Raw genomic sequence first — 27,985 nt, forward strand, 5'->3', positions numbered from 1 at the left:
TGAGAAGTAACACACATCCACTTCACCATATATATGTACAAATTAAGCTCATCATTTCCCCACAAGGTGCTGTTGGGGGAACAGACACTCTGCATCGTAACACATTACAATCCATCTATGGTTGAATATGTGTGTCAAGTTTTGTTACTGAGCCTTCAGTAGTACTGTTTCTATTTTGTTTTATGATGCAAGTTTGACCTTGGCCTTTAACCTTGAAAAACATGGTTTTTCCTTTAATCCTTCCGACCAAGTGTTACCAATTTGATGATCCTAGCCTTGTTAAAAAAAATGGGCTATTGATGAAGTGCTTGTATTTTCACAAAGGAAGCATTTAATTTAGTGATTATTTTTGCATGGTGAGTAAACACTACAAAAGTCAGCCTCTCTCTGTCTGAAAAACCAAATTCTAAAGGTCATTTTGGCCTTCTATTTGGCCAATTTTAATATTTGTCAGCCATTTAAAGAACTAATTTTCACTTTTGAGAATATGCGAGGGCAAGAATTGCGATGCTTCAAGCCGGCATACTTCATGAAGCGTGTTAGCACTTTACGAAAAAAAAATGTCATTGTGTTTTAAATTTTTATAGGCCATTTGCTGATGGCCAACTTCAGTCTGAATAACTGAGGACTAAAGTCACTCTGATGTTCCTACATCATCACAGAGTCATTAGCAGGTTATTTCTACCGGTCTTCACCAGACCCACCCATCATCTTTACTCTTACAATTATCTATCAGAGCCAGCAGACGATTTACCTCTCCATTTGCATCCCTGATACGTTTGTTGAACTCCTTTCCATCGAGTACCAGAAAGTTCTCATTAGGTGTAAGTATACCACATTTGGCAGCAATCGATCGAGCAGTGTTCACGTTGTCTCCGGTTACCATTCTTACTGTAATACCTGCACTCTGACATTGCCTTATACTGGCAGGTACCTGTAACATAGTCACTTATAGAATACATCACATGTACAAATGTTCACTCATTTCTCTTAATACTGCCACTTTTCCTGATCAGGAAAATGTCAAAACATGCTTATAGCAAAATGGTGGAGATGAATAATTTTGATTCATTATAAATGTAATTCATTATATCCCACAAGTCATAATATATTTTGAAACTACTGGGAATGAAAATCATTTTGCAGTAAGCGTGAATTCATTATAATCATGATAATCGTTGAATTTTCATGTGATTTCATACAACAACAAAAAATGTAAATTTCGTGTTTTACTGTAATAAGTTGAATATTTAGAGAATTTAATGTAAAAAAAAAATTCATGCACATTTCTTGTGTTAATGACTGTAGGGCATGACCTTCAAATGGAGGTCTAGTGATGCAGTAACCTTAGCAAGATAGAAACCCTCGCGGCTACAGTACTAAGTGTCATGTACACAGTGTCTGACTGAACCCAAAGTGACCACTACCCAGGTCATAAATCAACACAGTGTCTGACTGAACTCAAAGTGACCACTACCCAGGTCATAAATGAACACAGTGTTTGACTGAACTCAAAGTGACCACTACCCAGGTCATAAATGAACACAGTGTCTGACTGAACTCAAAGTGACCACTACCCAGGTCATAAATCAGCACAGTGTCTGACTGAACTCAAAGTGACCACTACCCAGGTCATAAATCAGCACAGTGTCTGACTGAACTCAAAGTGACCACTACCCAGGTCATAAATCAACACAGTGTCTGACTGAACTCAGAGTGACCACTACCCAGGTCATAAATCAACACAGTGTCTGACTGAACTCAAAGTGAACACTACCCAGGTCATAAATCAACACAGTGTCTGACTGAACTCAGAGTGACCACTACCCAGGTCATAAATCAACACAGTGTCTGACTGAACTCAAAGTGACCACTACCCAGGTCATAAATCAACACAGTGTCTGACTGAACTCAAAGTGAACACTACCCAGGTCATAAATCAACACAGTGTCTGACTGAACTCAGAGTGACCACTACCCAGGTCATAAATCAACACAGTGTCTGACTGAACTCAAAGTGACCACTACCCAGACTCACCTCATCTCTGACTGGGTCCTGAATGCCAGTGACTAGGACACAGGTCAGATTCTGGACAACAGAGTCCTCATCCTCCCAGTCATGGTCATCCTTCATCAGTTCCTCATTGTCCTCAGTCCTGGTACCTGAATCAAACAATATACACCGTTACAAGATCCACTGAGATTAATGCGCTCATTCTACTCTGCTCGTTGATGGTTTCTCATGTTCAGCTATTACGCTTTTATGAAACATTATTTCAAATGACACCAAAACTGATTACCCATATAATGATGAATATTGTGATGGTAGGTTAATGAGTTGCCTCTATTCTAGGAGTATAATTCATGATTAACATTTAACAAATAGAACAATGTTTGGTATTGTAAAAAAGAGCTTTGCATTTGATGTGATTTGTTTGTAATGTGACTAACTTGCATCAGTGTGGTAATCTTTATAAGCTATACAGATGGTCCTAAGGCCATCTCCAGCCATGGGCTCGATCACATTTTTGACAACATTCTCCTGCTCTTCCACTGAGAAGGGCTTCGGCTTGCCCTCACAGTCCAAAATGAAATTACACCTGAAGTAGAGAGTGCATTATATTGACTACTGAGCTGCTTATATACACAGTACGTTTCACAGCCTACAGTCTTCATCAGAGGGGTACTGCGCTTTTTAAGAAATGAATCTTTTAAGTTTTTTAAAACAGTACCACTACTTTCTCACAAATTCTATTTCAGCTTGATTGCCTATTCAGCCTTGAACACTCTGAGTGATTGTTACTTTTTCAGGACAATCTCCGAGGCTCCCTTGGTAAACAGCCGGTAGCCAAACTTCATGTTGATGACCGTGCTCATGGACTTCCTGACCGAGTTGAAGGTGTACACTTTGTACAACGCCTCCTCTGGAACCTCATCTCTAATGGTGTGGTATTTCTGACCAAGGTCAAGGACAAATCCCAGCAGGGAACACTCCGTTTTGTTTCCCAGCTGCTGCGGGAGTCCCCCTTCCTTGTCGGGCTACAATGACAAGTGGATTCATTCATTTTTTAACCTAACCATTCTTTATTGATCTGATCCCACGCATTAAAATATTCCATAATGTAAAAAGTTTGCCCTGTAAACATAATTTCATTTCACATTTTACATAACCATAAATATCAGGAGCTACTTTCACTCATGTGCAAAATCACCATCAGTAGCAATCTCAGTTTAATCTGGTACTGGACTTGACAAGTTCAAGCTTTGAATCCTGTAAAACGACACCCCTCAGAATAAACTGAGTTTACAGACTTAAGAGGTATATGGGTACTCACGAGGACACGGGAGGTATAACCACTGTTGATAGATATGCTCCTGACCAGAAGATCTTGAATAGTTGGGGCCAGTGCATTGAAATTTGGGGTACTCTTGTAGTGGGCTCCTGTAACAAAATTTTAGTTCACTGAATATTTCAACTAGAAGTACACAAGATCTAACCTCACCAATATAACAGAAAAAGGATCGCTGTCAATTATTTTTCACTTGTAATTCATCCATTACAAAAAATTTAGAATATCAGCATATCAACACAATTAGCTGCCTGTCGTCCTAACACAAAACCTATGTTTAATTTTCTTACCCCCGATGTAGGACTGGACAACGGTCATTCGGTTGGTGGTCAAGGTTCCAGTTTTGTCTGAGCAGATGGCTGTGGCATTACCCATCGTTTCACAGGCATCCAAATGTCTCACCAAGTTATTATCATCCATCATTTTCTACCATCAAAAAGAAAATATCATGAGGCTTTATCAAAGCTAAAGTGGTAATCAATCAGGTTTTATGGTTTGTCTTTCCAAGAATGCATGAATTTAGCACATAACGACGTTTCAATTTACCCCTCCTTTTGAATGCAAAATGAAATGATTTTTCCTCACTAATTTCTGAGGACAAACAACAGGGGGTATGAAACAAGACACCAAATGTTACATCCTCGTGTTCGTCTTTCAACAATTAAGACACATTTCGAATAAATCCTCACTACAGAAATGCTTGTCATTTTTCTCCTTACCCTGACAGAGTAGGCCAAAGCCAGGGTGACTGCCAGTGGCAGACCCTCGGGAACGGCCACCACCAGCACCGTCACTCCGATGATGAAGTAGAAGACGAATGTCTCAATGTACTTGGCGGTTTGTTCCGTTTCCCAGGACTTGCCGTTGATACCGAATTCTATCACACAGAATTTGACGATGAGAATCAGTACCACTAGCACTGCCACAGCCGTACCTAGAGCCCAGAGAAGACAAAATAGCACTCAAATTGATGGAAATACAAAGCGATAAGAAAAACTGACAAGTCTACGAACTATCAAACAGCTTTCGAAACATCTAAGAAATGACTAATAATATCATTTCAAGATATCAACCGAAAAATAGGGATGGAAAACTGCATCAATGCACTAATACATTCTGTTAAGTTTTCTGTCCAGTTTTTCAGTTGATATCCTGAACATAAGGGAAAAAATGTTAGATTCGTTTCCTATCAATTAATTCCCCTTCAATTGATATCATAGAAACAATAATGCTGCAAAGGTCATTCACTGTGGGGACAAAATATTCCAACCAATCAGATTCATTGTTACATCATCAATATAACTAAGATGAATTAAAATCAAGAAGAAATTCAAATGTAACACAAATTGCAAAAGCAGAGTTATAATTGTCTTCAATTTCTCCTGGGTAATGAAAAAAACAGGTTACTGTATTGTCTTCATTTGGGAAGATTGTATAAACACACTACAGGTGGTGTTCATCTCCTTCAGTTTGTTAGAAATTTACTGATACACTTGTTCCTGTACTAATATAGCACAGCTTTACATAACTTATGTAAAGCTGTGCTATATAGTCCTATATTAACACGTAACAGCTTTACATAACACGTAAATCTGACCTCCATATCCTATCTGAATGGCTAGGACTATAAAGTACAGCTTTACATAACACGTAAATCTGACCTCCGTATCCTATCTGAATGGCTAGGACTATAAAGTACAGCTTTACATAACACGTAAATCTGACCTCCGTATCCTATCTGAATGGCTAGGACTATAAAGTACAGCTTTACATAACACGTAAATCTGACCTCCGTATCCTATCTGAATGGCCAGCTTGGTGAGTTTTCCCTGGAGGACGGACTTCTCTTTACGAGCGGTCTCGGGCTTGGCCTTTTTCTCCACCTCTGGGGCCTCCTCCTCTCCCTTGTTGTTTAGGTTTGTTGTGTTGTTGTGGGCATTGTTTCCCGTTATCACTGGGTTAATGGTATCAATATCTTTAATAAAAAAATTCACATAATTATATACATCGAAGTTTCATACAGCCAGTTCTTGTATACTCCATTATACTAATGTGTTTCCTACAACTCAAACTTTTCAATGATGATATTTTCGAACAAAAAGTTTTATGATGTGATATATAGAAGAACAATGTGTATATATTTTACAATAAGCAAGCAATACTTGAACACTTCATCCACACAAAGTGGTGTCTTTCTATTCAACTAATTCAGAAGCCTTGTCAGAATTCCTCGTATCATCCCAGGATATTCAAATACTGGCTTTTGCAGATTTATCAATTTTCAAAATTTCATAAAACAAATGACCAAGTCCGAAGACTATTTTACAGTAGCACTGAACATTGGATCTTCTCCTTAGAACCAAACTTCATGTAAAATGTGGCACAATAAAGATTGAATTTTCAAACTTTAACTAACCCCAAGAAGATTTCCCCCATCTTAAATCTAGAGAGTTTCAAGAACCATGTTTTACCTGTGGTGAAGTTCAGCTTACAGATGGGCAACAAAGTGACCTATTTTGCTTTGCAGGTGACTTAAATACAACTGCAATTTAAACACTCTTTAAAATTCAGATGCAACCCCCCCCCCCCCCTTTCATTTTCTCCATTACTACTCTTTGCAATAATTATACAGTCCCCTATTCAACTCCAATACGCTTTATACAGACACCATCTTTGCTTTGTGATGGAGTGCTGATGAAAATCAAGAAGAAAATGAAATAACATTCACATACCCACTTTTGTTTCAGCATCACTAGAAAGCACTAAGTAAAGAAAAAAGAAGAAAACAGAAATGAATACCATGTAAATCAATAACATTCATACATTTACATGATAATATATATATATACTTAGGTAGGCATTTTTTTCTCAAAGAATTGTTCTGTAATTACACTTGGCCCTCTTTGTTATAATTGGCAAGACATACAATAGTAAGATTTCAAGAAAAATTAACAAGGCAAGCAAACATTACATTTCATATGCAATTGAAAAGAAACATTTGCAGGTGCTTTATTATTCAAAAATCTAATAGTATACTTCTATCAGTAATCTATGTGTTGTTTATATTCTTTATATTGATACTTTAAACCTTCTTCCACAGATTAGAAAATTAGAATTGATGCATGGTGTATCTATAAATCATTAAGCCAGTTTGTTTTATGAAAACCTGCACACATCATTATTTCTACTTTTGAGATATATATATATCATCACTGACAATTCTTTGAAAAAATATTTCCTTCAACATGAAAAGAAAGAAAAAAAAATCCTTCATTTTAATGCTAACGTCATGCTATGATGTGGTATTATTCAATTCAGCTGTTCTAGATAACTTTCAGAATTTTTTTTTTTCATATCAAACATGCATTCTAATTGATTTTGTCTACCAATCATTGGTTAGTTTTTAGTTACACCTGATGCATCAACATGCACCATAAATGCACAAGTTGCACCAATTCCCATATTGGCAGAAATGAAGATGTCTATTCACATGCTGCATATATAGCTTTACGAATGCTTTACACGTGATGATGATATATTATATATACATATATCTCCATGCAAATGATTCCACGACTGCCACACCTGGATACCCTACACCCTTGCGTTCAGTAAATCAAAAGTATATACTTTCGAAATTTCAAACACAATGACTATAACATCCTCCCTATGGAAATGACCAACTGTAATATGAGATTTGACCTTAAAGCACCTGCAACTGGTTATTTACATAGTACACTAGACACTACACAGTACTGTGTCCACGCGTGTCATTATTTTATATGATCAAGCAGTCTCTGCAAAAATGAAGTATCACATAATACACACATATATATACATGTATACTCTTCCAGGCACAACCATGGGGTACAAGGAACAGTTCTTACAATGCTTTAAACAAGTATTTTACCCCCAAGACTGTTTGGAAGAGCATAATAATCTTTATGAGATAATATATACTTCTGTTAATTTCTTTATTATTGTTAAGAAAAGATAACTTGTTCCACTTCATTTTACATCTGAAGTTCTTTTGTAAGCGTGGTCCATGCCCAATCAGACTTTTTCTTTTCAAAGATCAAACTTTTAAGGAGGCTTATGGTCTACTCTTCAGTGTTTAAGGAGATTTGTTCATGAAATATACTAGTATTTCTCTGTGCTTGATTTACTGTAGATAATGTCTTTCTTCATTTACATAAAAACCATAAAAATGCAGCCTGTAAACATTAAAAAAAGGATCAAGATACAGTACACATATGGTGTGGTACAAACACTATATTTCTTAACCCGATCCCCCCTTTTTTAATTTTGCTTGCGACAAACTTGATGTTTAAATTTTACTAAGCCCTCCCCTGTGTTCAGCATGTTTAAATTCATGTAGAGGTTTTAATACAATCTTTCTTAACCAGGCTGTCATTAAGTCTCAAATTATCATGTACACTAAACATAATATCTACCAAATCATTTGTACAGCATAAAAAGTAACCCAAGAATTGTATACATTTTAACAAGGACTCCCCTGTATGTTGTGTGTGTTAAGTATAAGGAAGATATTTCTCAGTGTCGTACAACTTCTGTATGTTGTGTGTGTTAAGTACAAGGAAGATATTTCTCGGTGTTGTACAACTTCTGTATGTTGTGTGTGTTAAGTATAAGGAAGATATTTCTCAGTGTCGTACAACTTCTGTATGTTATGTGTGTTAAGTACAAGGAAGATATTTCTCAGTGTCGTACAACTTCTGTATGTTGTGTGTGTTAAGTACAAGGAAGATATTTCTCGGTGTCGTACAACTTCTGTATGTTGTGTGTGTTAAGTACAAGGAAGATATTTCTCGGTGTCGTACAACTTCTGTATGTTGTGTGTGTTAAGTACAAGGAAGATATTTCTCGGTGTTGTACAACTTCTGTATGTTGTGTGTGTTAAGTATAAGGAAGATATTTCTCAGTGTCGTACAACTTCTGTATGTTGTTTGTGTTAAATATAAGGAAGATATTTCTCAGCGTCGTACAACTTCTGCTGCACATGTATATTTCTATAAAGTTCTGGATCAATCCTTTCGTGACTCTTATTTAAGGAGCGACCATAGAGCTGCAAGACAATTCAAAAGCCTCCTTAAAAAGATGGCTTGCATACAAATGAGAAACTCCTCAGTTGGAAAAAGTACTACTCTTTGTCAAGCCATGCTTTTTTCCCCCTTTCTTTTTCCGTTTAAGCGATGGGGCCGGACACAAACTTCACACGCTACATATTGATCTTCTGTTTTCAGTTAAGCCTGTTAGTGGTTGAGACTTGCCATGTTCAAAGTTTCTGGATGCTAAAAGATTCATAATTATATAAAGAAATCAGTCCTGTTTATAGAAAAAGAGTATGCGAGAAATTAAATCAGCTTGGATTATACATTATCTGCATTTGCATTGAAAATGTTAAAATAACTTAAGCTAGGGGGAAAATAGATTTTAAGTTATACAGTTGAAAGACACTCAAACACTCCACTCATTTGAAAAATAAATGTTTGCATTTTTAAAAGCAAGAGAATTGAAAAAGATTAAATGCACACAAGCCAGAGAGTTCAATACATGTAAGTATGTGCAATGCAAACTGGAACTTCTATATAACATGAAGCATGGATTGTGTGGATATGCTGCACTGAAAAAATATATCAGTCTCCTTCAAACTGTTTTGAATTATAATTCTATACCTGTAGTGTCAACACGGGCCCTGTTCTGTTACATATGGTAATTTTTTTTTTTTTTTTTTTAATTAAAACAGAGTTGTTGGCAATTTTTTCATCCACCCCCCCCCCCCCCTCTTTAATTGCATTTAACAACACTGAAAAGTGCACATTTTCACACACATAACAATTTTTGCATGGATTACCTGAAAATAATACCATTTAAAATTCTCCCTGTACATAAAATTGTATTTGGTATCCCTTATCTCTAACCCCCCCCCCCCCCTAAACTTTTTATGCAAATTTTCTTTATCCTGCTCATCTATCTAATTTACATATAGATATGGTTAGCCAATAAACACAGAGATATGGTTAGCCAATGAACATGACAGCAGCATTCACTGTCCTGAACTCAGGTCATGTACACCTCTCATATACAGTGCATAAACACCGTGAAGAACAACACGGACAATCAACCCAAAAATGAAACGCAATCGAATACAAATATTGCAATGTATAAGATATGAAGCAGAATGATAATGATGTTGACTTACATGGTGTGTTCTGGCCGGCCGTATTGGAACGTGTGCCTGCAAGCCAAGGCAGGAAGCATTCAATTATTGACAAATCATAACGAACAGGGCACAGGCATTGGTTTCTTCACTGTCTTCATCCTCCCTCCCCTTTCAACTGTGTAATCCAACCCAAATACTCACACATGAAGACGGCAATAGTTGGTAAGACAAGTAAAGCTTGTGTAACCTTGGATAGGGTACGTGTAACCAGGGGTAGGGGTTCTATTCAGGCTGATGGGTAGGTGTGACTTTGGATGGGGTATATTTGACCTTGGATAGGTTATGTATGACCTTGGATAGGGTATGCATGACCTTGGATGGGGTTGTGTGTTTGGGGTAAGAATTCCATATAGTCTGATGGGTAGGTGTGACTGGGGTAGGGGTAGATGTGACTTCGGATAGGTAGAGGATAATTTAAGTCTGGTGACATTCGTTAACAGCAACAAGTTTTCACATAATATAAAAGAGGATATTAGCCACAGATTGAGAGCATATGCTGAAACATTCTAACTGTTAATTAAAAGGAAAACAAATCGGATGATAATCATCAGTCTCATGATTTTAGCCAGATAGCCAGAGAGAGGTTACCTCCTTTAAATCTATTTCCACTTTTTTATTTACCTTTTACTTTCACAAGAGAACATATTTGCATTATGCATATACAGCTGTTGATGAATGTCTAGGCAATGTCTACATGGAATTGGTCTGGATTAAATTACAATAGACAAAGCCAGGTCTAATTTAATTTATAACAGACAATGAATGGTCCGGATTACAGTTAGGGCTATTCCAGAAATAAATACATGGGGGGGTCGGGAGGCACCTTTTGTATATACCAAGCACCCATAAAAAAAAATAAAAAATTACCCCATGACCCATCAAATTAATAAACTCATTTTACAATGACCCATCTAAAAAAAAAAAAAACTAACCAGACCCACCACAAAAATATTTTTAAAAATGAAAACGGTACAAATCTCACGAGGTTTTCGGGACAAACATTCTAGTCAATGACGCGGTAATGCCTGTGCGACATTGTATCACAGTAGTTCTGAAGAAACGATGTCACATCAACAATCAAAGGCATCTATGGCGGGAATGTTGGAAAGATTGGGAGTCCAAACGATGCTATTATCATGAAATGGGTATGGATATGTTTTTCCACGAATCGTTCGTCTTCTAATGGAGCCCGCGCCCGGAGGCCTTTATATCACCATCTGATAAATATAACGCATCGGTACCCTCGTATAAATCAACTAAGGTTTGCCTATTTTTATTAGAAAACGGAATACCTACTGGTTTCAAAATATTCCCAAAATCGATGCACTGTAAACTGTAATAATCTACAGAACAGAGTTCGCCGCCATCACGTCCAAAGGGACCCTACTAAACGCGCCTCTAATTTGAAGAGTGCCGTAATGGAAAATTATGCGCTGCAAAGAGCGACAACTCGAATAGTTCTATGTTACTTCCGATTTCCGATTTCGAAAGCAGCATTTCGAAAGCACGTTTTCAATTTTCCCTCCGACGTTTTGTAACCAACACGACAAGAGCGACAATAAAAATATTCTGAAAACTCAACACCCACGTGGCACAAAATAAAACAATAGAAACTACCCACTACCCATAATAAATATTTTTTTAACAGTCCAACCACGGACCAATTAAAATATGAAAAAATACGACCACCCACACAAAAAAATATCATTTGCCGCCCGACCCCCCCATTTGATCATTTCTGGAACAGCCCTTACCCTGTCTATATTGATTTATACAGGCAATGTCCAGTCTGGATTTAATCCAATCCATAACTATGTCCGTTTTCGTTTGATTTACGACAGAAAACGTATCTTCTGAATTGAGCCCGCCTGGATTGATCTGGTCTGGATAAATTCATAACAATGTCTGAACTGGATTAAGCCTGTCTGGATTAATTCATAACAGACAATACCTAGACTGAATCAATTGATAACAGACAGTGTCTGGTCTGGATTGAGTCCTATTTCAGATGGAGGCAGATGAAGGAACCACACCTGTGCCACACACTAATTTTAAGTATACATGGGTGGTCATAATGGGAGAAATGGAAACTTGGGATTGATCACATCATATGGTCAGACTTACTGTAGAGGGAAACATATTTGCAAAAAAAACTCAAAGAACTAAACAGGGTGTTTTAAAGAATTGCACAGTCAAGTCCAACCATATGAGTGCTGAAGTCTAGGGGTAGTTTCTCCTTTCCAAGTCATTCAATATATGAAATAATGCTTCAGTTTGAAAGAATTACTTGTTAAACTAGAAAAATAAAGTGTTGTTTAAACAAGACATTAACCAACAGCAGAGCTGCGATTTTAAATCTCTAAAGGTTCATGACCTTACTCATCTTCATCACTTGATCCGAATCCCCCCCAAAACATTACACACACCCCCCCCCCCCCCCCCCCCAAACAAACACATACAGATGAATGAGGTCATGTGACATAGTTACCATGGTTACTATACAACACAACACCTGAAAAGCAGCAGACAAGGTGAAGGCTGCAGAGAGAAGTTTAAAATCAGAGAAAATTTGGGATGGTATTTGGATTGAGCTACATTACCTCTATAAGCCACAGTTGTCACTGCTTTCAGAATAAAACAAAAGTTGCAGACTCAGTGCTAACAGAATTTGGTAACTTTTTGAGGAAGCAAGTATCTTAATTTTTTCACTAAAAAAATAGATACATGAAAACTGGCATATTTAATGAAATAAAATAAAATCATCAATTTGAAGCAATTGCTGTATTTCAAACATTTCTGCTGCTCCACTCCCCCCCCCCCCCCCCCCCCCCCCCCCCCCAACTTCTCTTCAAATCCTACCAAACATCAGATGGCACAAAACATGAAGTTGTATTATCAATGCAGAGACAGGATCCATGGGGGAAATGATTTAATCACTGTATGAAATGAACAGCATTTCTATAGATGTAAATTAAAACCCCATTCTGTCTAAAAACTACCCTAGTTTACAGAGACTTTACTAAAGTTTACCTATGTAACAACACACATATATGTTAGTTTTAAATCCAGCAAAAATGTTAGAATTCTACTAATGCATGCAAATCATGCACATCATGTACAAAACTAATCTCTACATCACATTCCTAAACAAGGACACATTCTGCACATCACAGTGGATAAATGTCAGACTCATTCCAATAGCAGTGTACCGCTTGCCAACACATTCTGAAGACCAAGCACATGCACAAGAAGACCACAAGATGCAAAACTACAACAATTTTAGTGCTTCTCTCTTTCTTCTGTCTCTCCCCAAATACAATTGAGAAATATGGAAAACATATTCAACAACACAATAAAAAAAATTTTAATCAGGTATGAATTCATTAATTTTCTTCAGACACACACCATTGCTTGAATTTCATACAAAGTACACAAGCAGTCTATAAGAGAATTTAAGGTGGCATGGCCTCTTCCTACAGGGCTGTTCTAAATTCTGCATCAGTTGGCTGCTAAGCCATGAACCTTTGATCTATTCCAGTGAGGGTGGCTGGCTTTGAATCATAATAATAGCAGAAGTCTACACAATATTTGGCCACGAAGTACGACTGTTTCTAGACCTGATATCATCCCTGGATGTAATCTTGAAATTCAATCACATTTCTACAGAGGAATGGATCCTTCTTTTTCACTAAAACAACAGTACTATACTTGATTGAAGTATTTACACAATTAAACATGGTTTTACACCAAACCCTTTACACTAGATCAGATTAACCAGTCTCGAAGAAAATTTCTAAACCCATTTCTACATCGAGTACCCTTGACCATTTCTGCCATATATATATACACATGGAGACTTCCTTCCTACTAAAACTGGAGCTGACCGCCAGGTGAATGTGATAAATAGGTTAAGAGCATCACCACTACTAACTTTCAACTAAACTCCACAAGACATTCATGCTTTAATCGTCTGAATTCTGAATCCATTGTCAATTATATCAATACTACGACCAACCACCTTAAATCCTTGGTCAACCACCTTAAAGCAGATCAGAAACACACATACAGGGATTAGTTGTCTACACACAACACACACAAAAATAAATCACACACATTAACTAGGTTTAAATGTTAAAGCCTACATCATCTACAGGGGAGAAACCATGGGAGTCAATTTTGTATATAATTCATGGGGATGAGCAAAATTCCATATATTTTGTGTACAATAATCATTCCTTTAAGGAGAAATGTACCCTGTATATGAAGATACATGGGCATAGTAAATACCTCCGTTTCCTTCCTGGCCTTTTAACCTGTTCTTGTCTTTTTTATCCTTCTTTTTGTCTTTCTCTCCGTCTTCATTTGAGGCCCCCAGCAGGGCAAAAATGATTCCTGTTTGTGAGTTGACACCTACCGCCGTCACGAGCATCTTACCACTTCCCTCCATCACATGTGTACCTACAACGTGAAAGTCCATCAAAATGGGTCTCAAAATATGTGTAAAAAGTTGATAATAAAACATGGTTATATAGCAAATCAGCTTCTGTTAATCTAGGTTCATCATAAGCGTAATCTGATATATTCAATTATTTTTTTCATTACATTGTTTACCACTGGGAATGAAAAGTTACATCATAAACATGAATTCATTACGAGCGTGTCTTTAAGTCACATCATAAACGTAAATTCATTATGAGCGTGTCTGAAGTCACAACATGAACATGAATTCATTATGCATGTGTCACATTATTAACGTGAATTCATTACTAGTGCGTCTGTTACAAGCCTAATTTACTAGTGCATCTGTTACAAGCCTAATTTACTAGTATGTCAGTTACAAGCCTAATTTACTAGTGCGTCTGTTACAAGCCTAATTTACTAGTATGTCTGTTGCAAGCCTAATTTACTAGTTTGTCTGTTACAAGCCTAATTTATTAGTGCGTCTGTTATAAGCATAATTTACTAGTATGTCTGTTACAAGACTAATTTACTAGTATGCCTGTAACAAGCCTAATTTACTAGTGCATCTGTTACAAGCCTAATTTACTAGTATGTCTGTTGCAAGCCTAATTTACTAGTGTGTCTGTTACAAGCCTAATTTATTAGTGTGTCCGTTATAAGCCTAATTTACTAGTATGTCTGTTACAAGACTAATTTACTAGTGTGTCTGCTATAAGCCTTATTTACTAGTATGTCTGTTATAAGAATAATTTATTAGTATGTCTGTTACAAGCCTAATTTACTAGTGTGTCAGTTAAAAGCCTAATTTACAAGTGTGTCTGAAACAAGCCTAATTTACTAGTATGTCAGTTACAAGCCTAATTTACTAGTGTGTAAGTTACAAGCCTAATTTACTAGTATGTTTGTTACAAGCCTAATTAACAAGTATGTCTGTTACAAGCCTAATTTACTAGTGTGTCTGCTATAAGCCTTATTTACTAGTATGTCTGTTATAAGCATAATTTACTAGTATGTCTGTTACAAGCCTAATTTACTAGTGTGTCTGCTATAAGCCTAATTTACTAGTATGTCCATTATAAGCCTAATTTACTAGTGCATCTGTAACAAGCCTAATTTACTAGTATGTCTGTTATAAGCCTAACTTACTAGTATGTTAGTTACAAGCCTGATTTACTAGTATCTCTGTAACAAGCCTAATTCACATGTCTGTAACAAGCCTAATTTACCAGAGTGTTCGTTATAAGCCTAATTTACCAGAGTGTTCGTTATAAGCCTAATTTACTAGTGTGTCAGTTATAAGCCTAATTTACTAGTATGTCTGTTATAAGCCTAATTTACTAGTATGTCTGTTACAAGCTTAATTTACTATGTCTGTTATAAGCCTAACTTACTAGTATGTCAGTTACAAGCCTAATTTATTAGTATGTCTGTAACAAGCCTAATTCACATGTCTGTAACAAGCCTAATTTACCAGAGTGTTCGTTATAAGCCTAATTTACTAGTGAGTCAGTTATAAGCCTAATTTACTAGTATGTCTGTTATAAGCCTAATTTACTAGTATGTCTGTTATAAGCTTAATTTACTTTGTCTGTTATAAGCCTTATTTACTAGTGTGTCAGTTATAAGCCTAATTTACTAGTATGTCTGTGATAAGCTTAATTTACTGTGACGAGAATCTTTACAGTATGACTTGACTCTTTACTCCATTATATGACCTACTTTTTCTTCTTTGTATTGTAAAATTATAGGGGGCCTAGTATTCAATAGACTTTGTGATACATAAATTGCATAAATCAATTAAAATTTTAAGGATGAATTTGATATTTAGCCTAAATTTACGATAAAAAAATTATATTTTGATGATCCTTTTGTCTTTTTTGGTAATTATTTCAGATGTTGTGCATGCAAAGTTTTTGTTCGCAAATTTCGTTGCCGAGCAGAACAGTCCTTTTCTGGTTGCGGATGGCTCCATCAGACTCTGTAAGGCCACGTTTACAGCAAGATCGCATCTGCAGTTGTACAATATGCATGTGCTTTAATTTCTAGTCCAACGTAAGACCTAACTTTAATCAATAATATATAACTTATTGTTAGGGGGACCATCACTATATTATCTTTCACTTTTTGCTGAATAGTTAATGATTTTAATAAAATAGTTATGCATAGCTTTCAAAGTGTGTGGTTTTTTTTTTTATAGTTTTGTTGAAGTTAATGAAGAATAAAACACACTTGGATGCTGTGTTATATATGACACATATACAATGATTAAATTGATATTCTCTTCGAAAAGTCAAATACATATTTTTATGACAAAATGTCACGGATTTAATAATAAATAATAATACCATATTTATATAGCACCCTTTTCATACACTATATACGCTCAAAGAGCTTTCAAAGAAGGTCATCACGCACAAAATCCTCCATGGGGATTTTTAAAAGTTGGCATGTGTGTGTTTTAACTGAACATGTATTCTTACAAAGGGTTTGGGTACTATATTTGCAAAATAAAATCTGTATTAATCCTTAAGTTCACACCCGATATCTGGCAGTACTAGAGCTCTATTAATGTGTTTGTGAGATTCACCTGAGAACATCATGGGGTCAGTTTTCTCCCCTTTCTTCACGTGGTCAGACTCTCCCGTTAACGAACTCTCGTCCACTTTTAAATCATTACTTTGAATAATTAATCCATCTGCTGGTAGCAAATCACCTGAGAAAGAAAAAAATATAGATACAAAATATGAACACAAAATGAAATGATGCTGGAATCACAGAGAATGCTGCAAGATTATATATATATATAATATATAAAAAAAAAACCCAAAAAAACCCACATCATCCGCCCACATCCATAACAGTAAACTGCTATTTTTGCAATTAACTGAGAGCCAATTTGCAGAGACAGCACATGGGAGTTGAATTTCCTTAGATCAATGGTAGGAAAATACATAACACAGACTTTTTCACCACATAATGCTACCTGTACTTAATTAGCAAGCATCTGTCACAGTACAAATAAATTTTAGCCATCTCTAATTTTTTAATTGTAGAACACACACACACACACACACACACATATATATATATATATATATATATCTAATCAAGACTTTACCAAGAGATGATTTTTTTCCAACTAGACTCAGATAGAAAATCACAGTAGGAAATCTATTCATTTGTTTTCCACATTCATTTTTACAAAAATTCTAACTTTTTTGTCCGTTGTTGTAAATGACATTTCTATGACTTGAAAAATACTTGTAACAAATATTTGATATATGTTATTATACATTTAGTGATATTATGTATTTTTATATAAATTATATATATGCCTTACATAAAATAATAATCATAATAAAATACATTCAATCCAATGGGCCCCTGGTACCATTGGTGAGAATTATGCGGATATTTTATCCCAACTAATAATATGTATACTTTCTAATAAATGATAAAATTATATATATATTTAAAAAAAACTTTTTGTCTGTGATGAATATATGCAAGATTTGCGAAGACTTCTATCTTGATTACATGAACAAACTTTATAAAAAGAAATTGACTTACATTTATGATCGATTGATTTTCTATTGTTTAACGTCTCACTTGAGAATTTTTCACTCATATGGAGACATCACCATTGCTGGTGAAGGGCTGCAAAATTTAGGCCTATGCTCGGTGCTTACGGCCTTTGAGCAGGGAGGGATCTTTATTGTGCCACACCTGCTGTAAAATGGGGCCTTGGTTTTTAAGGTCTTATCCGAAGGACCATCCCATTTCAGCGCCTCTTACAATAAGCAAGGGGTACTGAGGACTTAAAAATTCTAACCCGGATCCCAATGGGATATTTACATTTATGTGCAATAAATCAAATTATTTTGCAAATTCATACACTTTCAATGTTTAAGTTCAATTTAAACCATCTTTCTTTTTCTTTTCTTTTTTTCACTGCAGTATCTAGTGCTGGTGTCTTGTGTGGAAATGGCAGTTACAACAAATATAAGATTATCCCTAACAGATTTCATATCATTAATATTCATTGCATACAACCAGCGACAAAAACTGTCTGTAAATCAGTTAGAAGCAAAAAAATTGGCAGGAGGTTCAAGATTTATCAAATTAGCAATCTTTATATCAATATAACGCCCGACATTCCTACACAATACTGCAAAAACAATCAAGGCAGCTTTCTTTATGAAGCACTCAACTTCAATATTAAGTGTATAAAACGAGGCCGATTCATTAAAATCAATCTCAGCCTTCTTCATTGTATATAAAACTCACATAAAGAAGTGACAGAGACCACCTTTTCTATTCATTAGTCTATTGTAGTTCTCAACAGTTAATCCCTTGGGAGCAGGAATCAGATCCTGATTGTGCAGGATTTGGGATCAATATTTCTGATCAGCACGACACTTTATATAGTCCATCTCTACAGTGAGGCTGAACTCCAGCTAATGCATCTGTTTATATTACAGCTATACATCAATGAGTGGAGTGTGGTCCAATACTTCAGAACTAAAAGCCAAGTCTTTGACAGCTTGCCGAGTTTCCTTGACATGGCATTCCTGCTCTGAATATCAATGATTTCAATTCAGTCCATAAATTCCACCACAGCATGCTCTGCTTATTAGGACCACTCCTGTGTCCCGTGTCATGAATTCGTTTGCATAGTAAAACCTCCATTACAGCCTCAGTAAACATGCTTGTATAGTGTTTTTATCAAAGTCTTCTTCACTTTGTATACGTGTGTAGGAATCCATAAGCACCCTATCTTACAGAGCGGCTTCCAGTCCTCTGCCGTTAGCATATTTTTCTTCTTCAAATAATCCACTTATTTTGACTTTATATGCAAAATCCGTAAACATATTACTTTAAAGAATTTTTTTTAGTAAACTTTCAGCAAAATAACCCCAAAATTTTTGTGTACTAAAATGGGAACAGGCTGTTTACAAACCCCAATTTTAGAGTGAACTGCAGCAATGTAGATTAATGGCAGCTACCTTTCAATATCCCCTCACTGCATCGTCTATAGATGCAATGTTTACTTTCAATTTATAAAAGAATTTCTTTTAAAAAAAGAACAAGCTTTGATTTTTTGGTATTTCTGTGCAACTGCTACATAAAATATGGATCCCCTGAGAGAAAGACCTTCAATGTAAATGTCAAACTCATCAACTACTTCTACCAAATGTGTCGGTTTGTGACGAATTGAACTTTTACAAACATTTGCATGTCCTTTTAGTTGGATGAAGTCTAAGTCAATCACATCATGGGCACCATTCTCCCCTCCATTCCAGTGCTCTCCAGAAAATTGTTCCTGGCACCTGTAGAACCACATGTTTCTATCTTTCACCCCATAGAGATTTTAAACATTAAATATTTCAAGCCGAAAATTTCACAACTTGTGCATTCTGGACCCATCAGAAAATTAAAACGATGCAATTAGACAACGGGAGAGTTCATTGCTCCTCATACAGTACTTTGCATACTGAGCAGAAAATATCACCACACTTCGTGGTGGCCCTGAACTAATCAATTTACGAACTCCCACAAAAAAATCAACAATTCTAACCACTTCCTTCGCAAGCATCAGAAGAAATAGGCCGGAAGCATTCTCAGAGATTGCATCTCTTCTGTCACAACATAAACTGTGAACAGCACAAGTAATATAAAATACAGGGGACTATAGCCGGCCATCGACAGAAGATCACTAACTTTGATTACCTTTATCAGGACAGTAGAGAGGGTAGCTGCAGGATAAAAAAGGCCTATAAAACTTCTCATATTCACTTACCATATTTTACTTGAGCTATATCCCCTGCTACTAATTCCCCTACTGGAATATTTTTGTCCTGTCCGCCGCGAATCACAGAAAATTGATGTTCATGCTCTATTTTGCTTTGTAGTCCTCGGAATTGTTTCTCTTTTTGATAATCGTTAAAAGCTGTCACTAAGACCACTACTACTACGGCTCCAAGAATAGCCACGCCCTCTATCCATCCTGCCTCCGACTCGGAAGAATCCCCGCCTTCTGACTCCGCTAAAAAGAGGATAAAGTGAAAGATAGAGCCTGATTGTCAATGTTTTGGTACAATATGAACTATTTCATCACTTCTAGAATGTAATATATATACATATATTTATCACATGTTTACTCCTTTATCCAGTGGATATCAGCCATTAAATCAATTTTAATCATTACACTATGTTTTCCTATGCTGTTTGTGATGTCACAAATGTCAATTTTACGTAGTTTACAAAAGGACAGGAAGCAAAATTCCAAACAATACAGTAATGATAATGAATAACCGGAACATGTGATAAAAAGAATCTCCCAGGGTTGTGGTTTAATTTGATTTATATCTATCCCCTCGCCAAGGCTTAGGGATAGAAATCACACAACTCGTTGAATATAAATCATATCAAGCCACAAACCAAGGGAGATCCATCTATATGTCTGTGTGTGTGTGTGACAAAATCACCTGTTCAGAATTGAATGTAATGAAATACATGTACTCCATGCCTTCAAACTATAAACTGAGAACTTTGCAAGACTAGTTGAAAATTTATATATTTTTTAATCTCCTGGGGCCTCAATGCATCACTTATCGAAATACAGAACCATACTTAAGAAAAACATTCTACATTTGATCAACTATGCCATGTTAATAAGCCATTTACAAACTTAAAAAAAACATTCTACAGTTAATCCACTATGCAATGTTAATAAGCCAATTTGTTATTGGAGCGACAATAACATTGTTTTAATATTTTGTAAACATATGAAATCCAGTTATGCATACTGTAAACCAACAATTATTCTCAGCTACTTTATTTCAAGATTTACCCGTGGTAAACTGCTTTGCGGCAAATAATTTTCGCGATCAAGCCGAGCCTATGAATGGTTTGCGACAAAAAATATTTGCGACAATGAGGTTCGACCACTAGAAATTTACTAAGTATAACCAATCAAACACTGCCCTAAAATTGAATTTTTGGCAACAGCTCAACTGATCATGACTCTAGGGCCATAAGATTTAAACAAGCTCACTTTTGACCTACATCTCACTTTTTTGCTTGAAGCCCACAGCCACATTTGGATTTCTTTAAAAAAATCTTAAGTTTAAACTTGGACTTCAGTCAGATTTTGACTGCTCAAATAGAAGAAAAGTCAAACTTTAGCATGAGATTTTTGTTGTTGAAGAAATCCAGTTCTCGAAGCTATCCCGAAATCTTTAATCTACTCTTATTTCTAAACTCCATATTCTCATTACTTTTTTCTCATAGTAATATTACCATTTAGTAATGGTGTATGTGTCATGCAAAATACTGTGTAAAATTTTAAATCTAGAGAGTTTAGTGAAGACATTTTGTCTGGTCTTTGGAGACTATGAGCCTTAGAAATGGTCATCCCAAATGTAATCAAAACAGTATATTGAATTTTCATATCTTTCTTAAAACTTTGCATGCCATACTTTTTTTTTTATCCCTCTTATTCTAATGAGCCTATTTTTCATGCCAAAGTTGGCGTAGTGTCTTCAGATTGAACTAATCTATTGCTGAGATTAACCTACTTTGTTGAAGAGATTGACCTACTTTATTGTTGAGATTGACCTATTTATAATTGTAGAAATTGACCTATTTTGTTTTAGAGATTGGCCTACTTTTGTTGTAGAGTTTGACCTACTTTTGTTGTAGAGTTTGACCTACTTTGTTGTAGAGATTACCCTATTTTGTTTTAGAGATTGTAACACATCACCAGTACTGAAAACTAAGGCTTTATAGGCCTTGCCTGCTTATGGTGTCTGCAGTCTAAAATAATAGTTCACTGTCCTTCACAAATGCCATATACAACATAGGACACAACTGTTATCGCAATTTACCTTTGAATTAGAACGCTGTGGCCGATATAGTATTGCATTGTGTGATGACACATTGAATCTGTTTGTAATACAATTGCGAAATGCAACAGAAACTCTCATTGGTCCATATTTATAAGTCTGCCCAAATTCCCTTATACAGGACTGGTCGGCATTTGAAAACATGACAGCCAGATGGAAAAAAAACTTCAAAGGAAGAAAGAAAAAAAGTTGTATTCTGAGTTGTTGTCTCATAAATTTAATATCAAAAAATTCATAACATATTTTCCTACTATACTTGTGTCCAAACATACCTTCAAATATTTATTAAAGCTCCATACGACCCAAAAACTCACAGGTTTTAATAATTTTGTTCGTTGACGTAGCCATGTTAGGTAGCCAGTCAATTCGAATCCCGGTTCATTTCCATACTAGCACAATAGCATCTAGATGGGAACTAATACCCCACAAATATTTTAGCTAAATATTTTAAATATATCATCCCAGTTCCATTAAATGATAATTATTCATATAGCTAATCTCACGGCAATGCAGCTTTCATTAGTCTCCATCTCTGCCACACAAGTGTTAAGGACCATAATGGGCTTATGTAGCATTTTTATTAATCAAAAGCTTATTTTACCTTTACAAAAACTATATTTTTCAATTTCAATTAATTATTCATGTTGATAATAAAAGAAGAGCGAATACATAACTTACAACCAATTTTATGAATAGATACCAATAGCAACAGAGTTCGAATTGACCGGCTACCTAGCATGACTACGTCAACAAACGAAATCATTTGAAGCTGCGAGTTTTCAGGTTGTGTGTGGCTTTAATGAATATCTGAAGGTATGTTTCGACACAAGTATAGTAGGAAAATATGTTAAGATTTTTTTATATTGAATTTATGGGACAGCAACACAAGAATACACGGATATCAGGCCTCAACAGTGCACAGCTTTTTGTGCCCCGTAAATCGAAGGTTTTATAAGAGGTGGATCTGTAGCTCTCTGTTCCGTCACAATATTTTTTCAGAAAGCTACAGTTTTCCAGTTAGTAATTTTCTAGTCCGTCCATCTAATCTGATCACCTGAATCCGCTCGAGAAAGTGGGCGGGCTGTAATCGGCCAATGAAAACTCTTGTTGTATTACATCAAACGAGTCATTCAATCTGTTCAATCGTCTCATTCAATTGTGTCGTCACACAATGCAATACTATATCAGGTGAAGCGTTCTAATTCAAAGGTGAATCGCAATAAGGTGATGAAAGTTAATACTTAATCCACAATTATATGTTTTAAATCCAGAAGTATAATGGTACTAAATAGAAACCAACTTCTTCACTTGATAATCTGGTATAAGTTCATACAACAAGGGTCTCTATTTTCCCCTACAGATACCTTTTTTCCCCATCTTGTTTCCCAAAATGTATATGCCCTTGCATTGAATTTACACAATTGTTTTCTAGGACAAAAAGGAAAACAGACAACTAATTGTTCTAACAAGATATCTCCCTACTACAAGCTTATTCTAAACGAAAACCTTCTTTCAGAATTTTTACGTACAGGTACTAAAATTCTAATTTAGATCCCTACTGCTAAAGATCTTAAATTACAAACATTAGTGTTCATACTGACACACCTTAATCCCTACATCATTTCCTATGACACGATACATCTCGCATGCAAATTTACAACAAAACCAACTGTAAAGAGGTACACAATGGACTGTCTTGTTTTGGTTTGACTGTGCACTTACATTGGGGATAAAACGATAATCCTAAAGAGATAAGAGCTGCGACAATAAGAACTATAAGGGTGACATCCTGAATGGCCTCCCAGACCAGTTGTAGAAAGGTTTTAGGGGGTTTGGGAGGAATGACATTGGAGCCAAACGTCTTCCGTCGATCCTCGAGGTCCACTGGGGATCCAGATATACCTACAATAAATACAGAATTCTTACTCATCTTAAAATCAAATGTTTCTCTAATGTTGGTAAATAACAGAAATACCTACAACAAATACACAACTCTTACTCGTCTTATAATCAAATGTTTCTCTAATGTTGGTAAATAACAGCTATGCAAAATGCTTATGAAATAGTATTTTTTGTTGGTTAATTTCTGCTTTCCAAATAAAGAAATTCACCACTTACATGTTAATCACTATTAATAATGATTAAATTTCACTTGTAAAATGTACTTTGATACGTTTGACTTTATCGACTTTCTGTCATTAAGTCATGCCACATGACTTCCTTGGATTGATGTCACAGTGTACAGTAAAAGTGGTTATTCATGTTGAGGGTTAAGCACGCTTTTTTCCACATCCAACATTATAGGTGGGGGGAAAATACGTGGTAACTGAATACAATATACATGTATATTATATCAAATACCTCTAACTATTCACATGGAAATTTACATGCTCATTAGGTGGCCGCGTAATTAGTGTAAATTTCCCCCTGGCCCATGCAGTAAATAACCACTTTTTCAGTATCTGAATTTCACAAATTTGGTAGAGGCATCTTATCATTATTATCTCATTATGACTTACTATACACACAGCTTGCTGGTTTAAAGTCCACAAGTAAAGAAGACTTTTTCATAAAATTTGCTTAATTTTTTAAGGTTTTGACCTAAGCCCCCAAGGTCCAACAGGTGCAGTGACCATGAAATTCACAATTCCGGTTCCCCTTACCCCAATATATTTGAAGGAAAATGGTCATGTACCTACAGAAAAGAAGTTGATTATGTTCAAATTTTAATGCAAGACGGACAACCACCCATCACAGTAGGTCACCTTAGTGAATGAGGTGGCCTATAAAACACTTAGATCAACCATCAACTTCCTGATCATCCCCAGGCATCCTTCACTTCAGCCGTTTTAGTTAACGTCTGAATGTAAAATATCAGACACCAGATATGGTCATAAAGCCATGGACGCCATCTTAATAAACCAAATAAACCACGGTACTAATAAGAATTCTACGGGTGTATCTGCATGTTTGACATAACCAGTTTAGCGGTTTGTGACTGGAGTAACAACACACGTCAGCTAGAACTGCAATTAATACACCGGACAATCAAATCTGAAGACCTCAACCTTTTGAATGTCTCCTATCTCCTAAATTCAGGATGAAATTAATCCGACATTCTTTCCAGATCTTGCAAAGAGTTCCCTATTGCCCTCAAATGTGCACTCTAAAATTTACTCTCCCTAAATTAGAACCGCTAATTAGCAATCTATCATTTCTTGCCTTGCTACCACTGCACTGAGGAATGCTGCATGTAGACACAATAAATACAGAGAACCAGCAAACCTATTGATCAAGACCCAAATTTTTTCATTAAAAATAATCAATGTGCGCTGGCTTGTAGGGAAGTTTCATTAATGCACCGAATGTGACAAGTTTAGCCAGAGCAATTCAGTTTGCAAGGAGTAGACAGCTAATAATGAAGCTTGGCCGATCATTAGGACAGTAGCCCTTCACATTCCAGGCTAGCTCACGGCTCCCATCCACAGATAACTCTTGAACCCTCCATGCACTACGGGCTACAAGCCACTAAGGCTTTAATATTTTGATGGAGATCATTTCTTTTTCCTCAGTGTAAACAACAAACCATTAGAGTGACAAATTACCAGTGAAGTTTTTTGCCCGGTTGCATCATTTTAATAGCTGAATACTTCCAATACATAGGCCTAATGAACAAAAATCAATATACTACAAGATTTTTCTAATAAATTAGTTCTGATACTGATAATATGATCTGTTGGTATTGAGATATCACTGTGTTCTCTCCAAAAAAATCATCTGATGTAAAATTGCAGTAGGACCAATTCAGGTCTGCATTGCTGCATGACACTAATGGAAGAGCTGAACATCTTCCCAGTTAATGAAACTTCTGTGCAAGTTTAAATAATGTTGAATAAGCAAACTCACAACCTACTGTAGTATGAAAAAACTTTAAAAGTTCATTAATCCATCTTTAACATGGACAATCATGGTTTTAAAATTTGAAGATTACAAAAGTAACTCCTCCACCCCCCTCCATATGCTTCAAAAAAGTGGTTCCTACACCTGTAATCAGCATATGTGATAGAACTGAAATTTAAACAGAAGAATAGAAATATTTATTACTAAAGTACAGAAAATCCAGCACTGTTTGCTATTGCATTGACCTATCTTGCTCATGTAGTCTAAACATGTTTATTTTTTCAGCCTCTGATGAAAGAAAACACAGATGGAGAAAAAGAACTGCACGCACCTTTTTGGCTCTGGAGAGTACCTGTGGTGCTAAACTTTCAGTTCTCATTGCACATGATGTTGAACATTTTGCTATCATTTCTGAACTTTTTTGTGTGTGTGTTTTGAGTACAATACTGCAGAAAAATCACAAACTAATGCATAAGTTCCATTTGGTGGAGCCTCAGTGCATGTATCTCTTCCTTAATTTTCATTGGTAATTTTGTCTTTACTGACTGTTATCTGAGAAAACATTCAAATATTATTGTATTTTCCTGTTCATGAGAGGTACGCCCCAACTTCATGCAGTTCTCTGTACCTTCAGCCAAATTCCCATTAGTCATAACACGATGATCGAGGGTCAATCAACTCATGGCAGTAATAAGATGAAAATGTAAAATAATCTTACATTCAAAAAATATCTTCAGACCTACCTCCCAAAGATCAGCTTTCAAATATCAGAGCACTGCAGAATGTAGGCATCTTAATTTTTTTTTAAGGCAAAACTTTCTATTGAAGCTATTGTTACATGATAATACAGACTGCTTGAAGACATTAAAGTGATAATATATATAGCTCATATCAACATATTTTTGTGCCTGCCAAAATCAAATAATTTTGTCTCCCATACCTTAGAATAGATGTGTACTGCATGTTAAATCACAAACCTTACATACTGTGTAATTGATTTTAAAAAATGAAATTGAAAAACGAATCCTGGACCTTATTAACTTTGGCTGCATTCCATTTTATTCATTTATTAGATAAGAAAATTGTGTGAACTTCATGTTTAATTGTGAAACTTCAATAATATGAACAATTTTATTATGTCTAGATTTTGAATTAAAAAAAATTATCAATGTTTATTACTGATGTCTTCCTGTGTTTTTCTTCCTATTAGGAGAGGTGTACAGTTCTATACAGACCCCTGTGTTTTAGCTTCATTAGGTGTACAGTTCTATATAGACCCCCGCGTTTTACCTTCATTAGGTGTACAGTTCTATACAGACCCCTGTGTTTTAGCTTCATTAGGTGTACAGTTCTATATAGACCCCTGTGTTTTACCTTCATTAGGTGTACAGTTCTATACAGACCCCTGTGTTTTAGCTTCATTAGGTGTACAGTTCTATACAGACCCCTGTGTTTTACCTTCATTAGGTGTACAGTTCTATACAGACCTGTGTTTTACCTTCATTAGGTGTACAGTTCTATACAGACCCGTGTTTTACCTTCATTAGGTGTACAGTTCTATATAGATCCGTTTTACCTTCATTAGGTGTACAGTTCTATATAGATACCTGTTTTACCTTCATTAGGTGTACAGTTCTATATAGAACCTCGCGTTTTACCTTCATTAGGTGTACAGTTCTATACAGACCCATGTTTTACCTTCATTAGGTGTACAGTTCTATACAGACCCCTGTGTCTTACCTTCATTAGGTGTACAGTTCTATACAGACCCCTGTGTCTTACCTTCATTAGGTGTACAGTTCTATATAGATCCCTGTTTTACCTTCATTAGGTGTACAGTTCTATACAGACCCTTGTGTCTTACCTTCATTAGGAGAGGTGTACAGTTGTTTACAGAGCTCCAACACCCCGCCGTATTTCTCCTGGACATAGTCGTACCCCTCGTGTTTGTGGTGCTCCATAATCTTGCGGAGGTCCATGACGTCCAGTCCATAGGTAGCATCTCTGGGACGAGACATCCCCACTCCATCTACCTGGTCCTCCGAGTGAGCCATGATTGTCAATTATCCCACTGTTCCCAGCTCCTGCAAAACACACACTACCGTTTACAGCACCTGTTGTTTC

At 36.0% G+C, this 27,985-nt stretch overlaps 1 protein-coding gene across 46 annotated transcripts in view; it reads right to left on the reverse strand.

Annotated features, from left to right (window-relative positions):
• Positions 1–27,985, reverse strand: part of LOC130048110 (plasma membrane calcium-transporting ATPase 2-like) — an 87,637-nt gene that overhangs the window by 18,936 nt on the left and 40,716 nt on the right. For 28 of the 46 annotated variants that reach the window (XM_056144338.1, XM_056144363.1, XM_056144333.1 and 25 more), the window contains 17 exons: positions 27,726–27,945; positions 23,684–23,863; positions 19,855–20,100; positions 16,642–16,767; positions 13,881–14,051; positions 12,194–12,217; positions 9,573–9,608; positions 8,641–8,661; positions 6,082–6,111; positions 5,139–5,324; positions 4,069–4,283; positions 3,640–3,775; positions 3,335–3,441; positions 2,803–3,038; positions 2,451–2,599; positions 2,038–2,162; positions 755–934 (listed from right to left, as the gene is read on the reverse strand). In XM_056144338.1, the coding sequence (XP_056000313.1) occupies positions 755–934; positions 2,038–2,162; positions 2,451–2,599; positions 2,803–3,038; positions 3,335–3,441; positions 3,640–3,775; positions 4,069–4,283; positions 5,139–5,324; positions 6,082–6,111; positions 8,641–8,661; positions 9,573–9,608; positions 12,194–12,217; positions 13,881–14,051; positions 16,642–16,767; positions 19,855–20,100; positions 23,684–23,863; positions 27,726–27,915 (2,358 nt within the window). In that variant the 5' untranslated portion in view covers positions 27,916–27,945. Of the gene's footprint in view, positions 1–754; positions 935–2,037; positions 2,163–2,450; positions 2,600–2,802; positions 3,039–3,334; positions 3,442–3,639; positions 3,776–4,068; positions 4,284–5,138; positions 5,325–6,081; positions 6,112–8,640; positions 8,662–9,572; positions 9,609–12,193; positions 12,218–13,880; positions 14,052–16,641; positions 16,768–19,854; positions 20,101–23,683; positions 23,864–27,725; positions 27,960–27,985 lie in introns of all 46 variants that reach the window. The other 18 variants (XM_056144349.1, XM_056144348.1, XM_056144347.1 and 15 more) reach the window with 9 other exon arrangements.

The sequence above is a fragment of the Ostrea edulis genome, chromosome 7, assembly GCF_947568905.1.
Source record: "Ostrea edulis chromosome 7, xbOstEdul1.1, whole genome shotgun sequence".
NCBI lineage: Eukaryota > Metazoa > Mollusca > Bivalvia > Ostreida > Ostreidae > Ostrea > Ostrea edulis.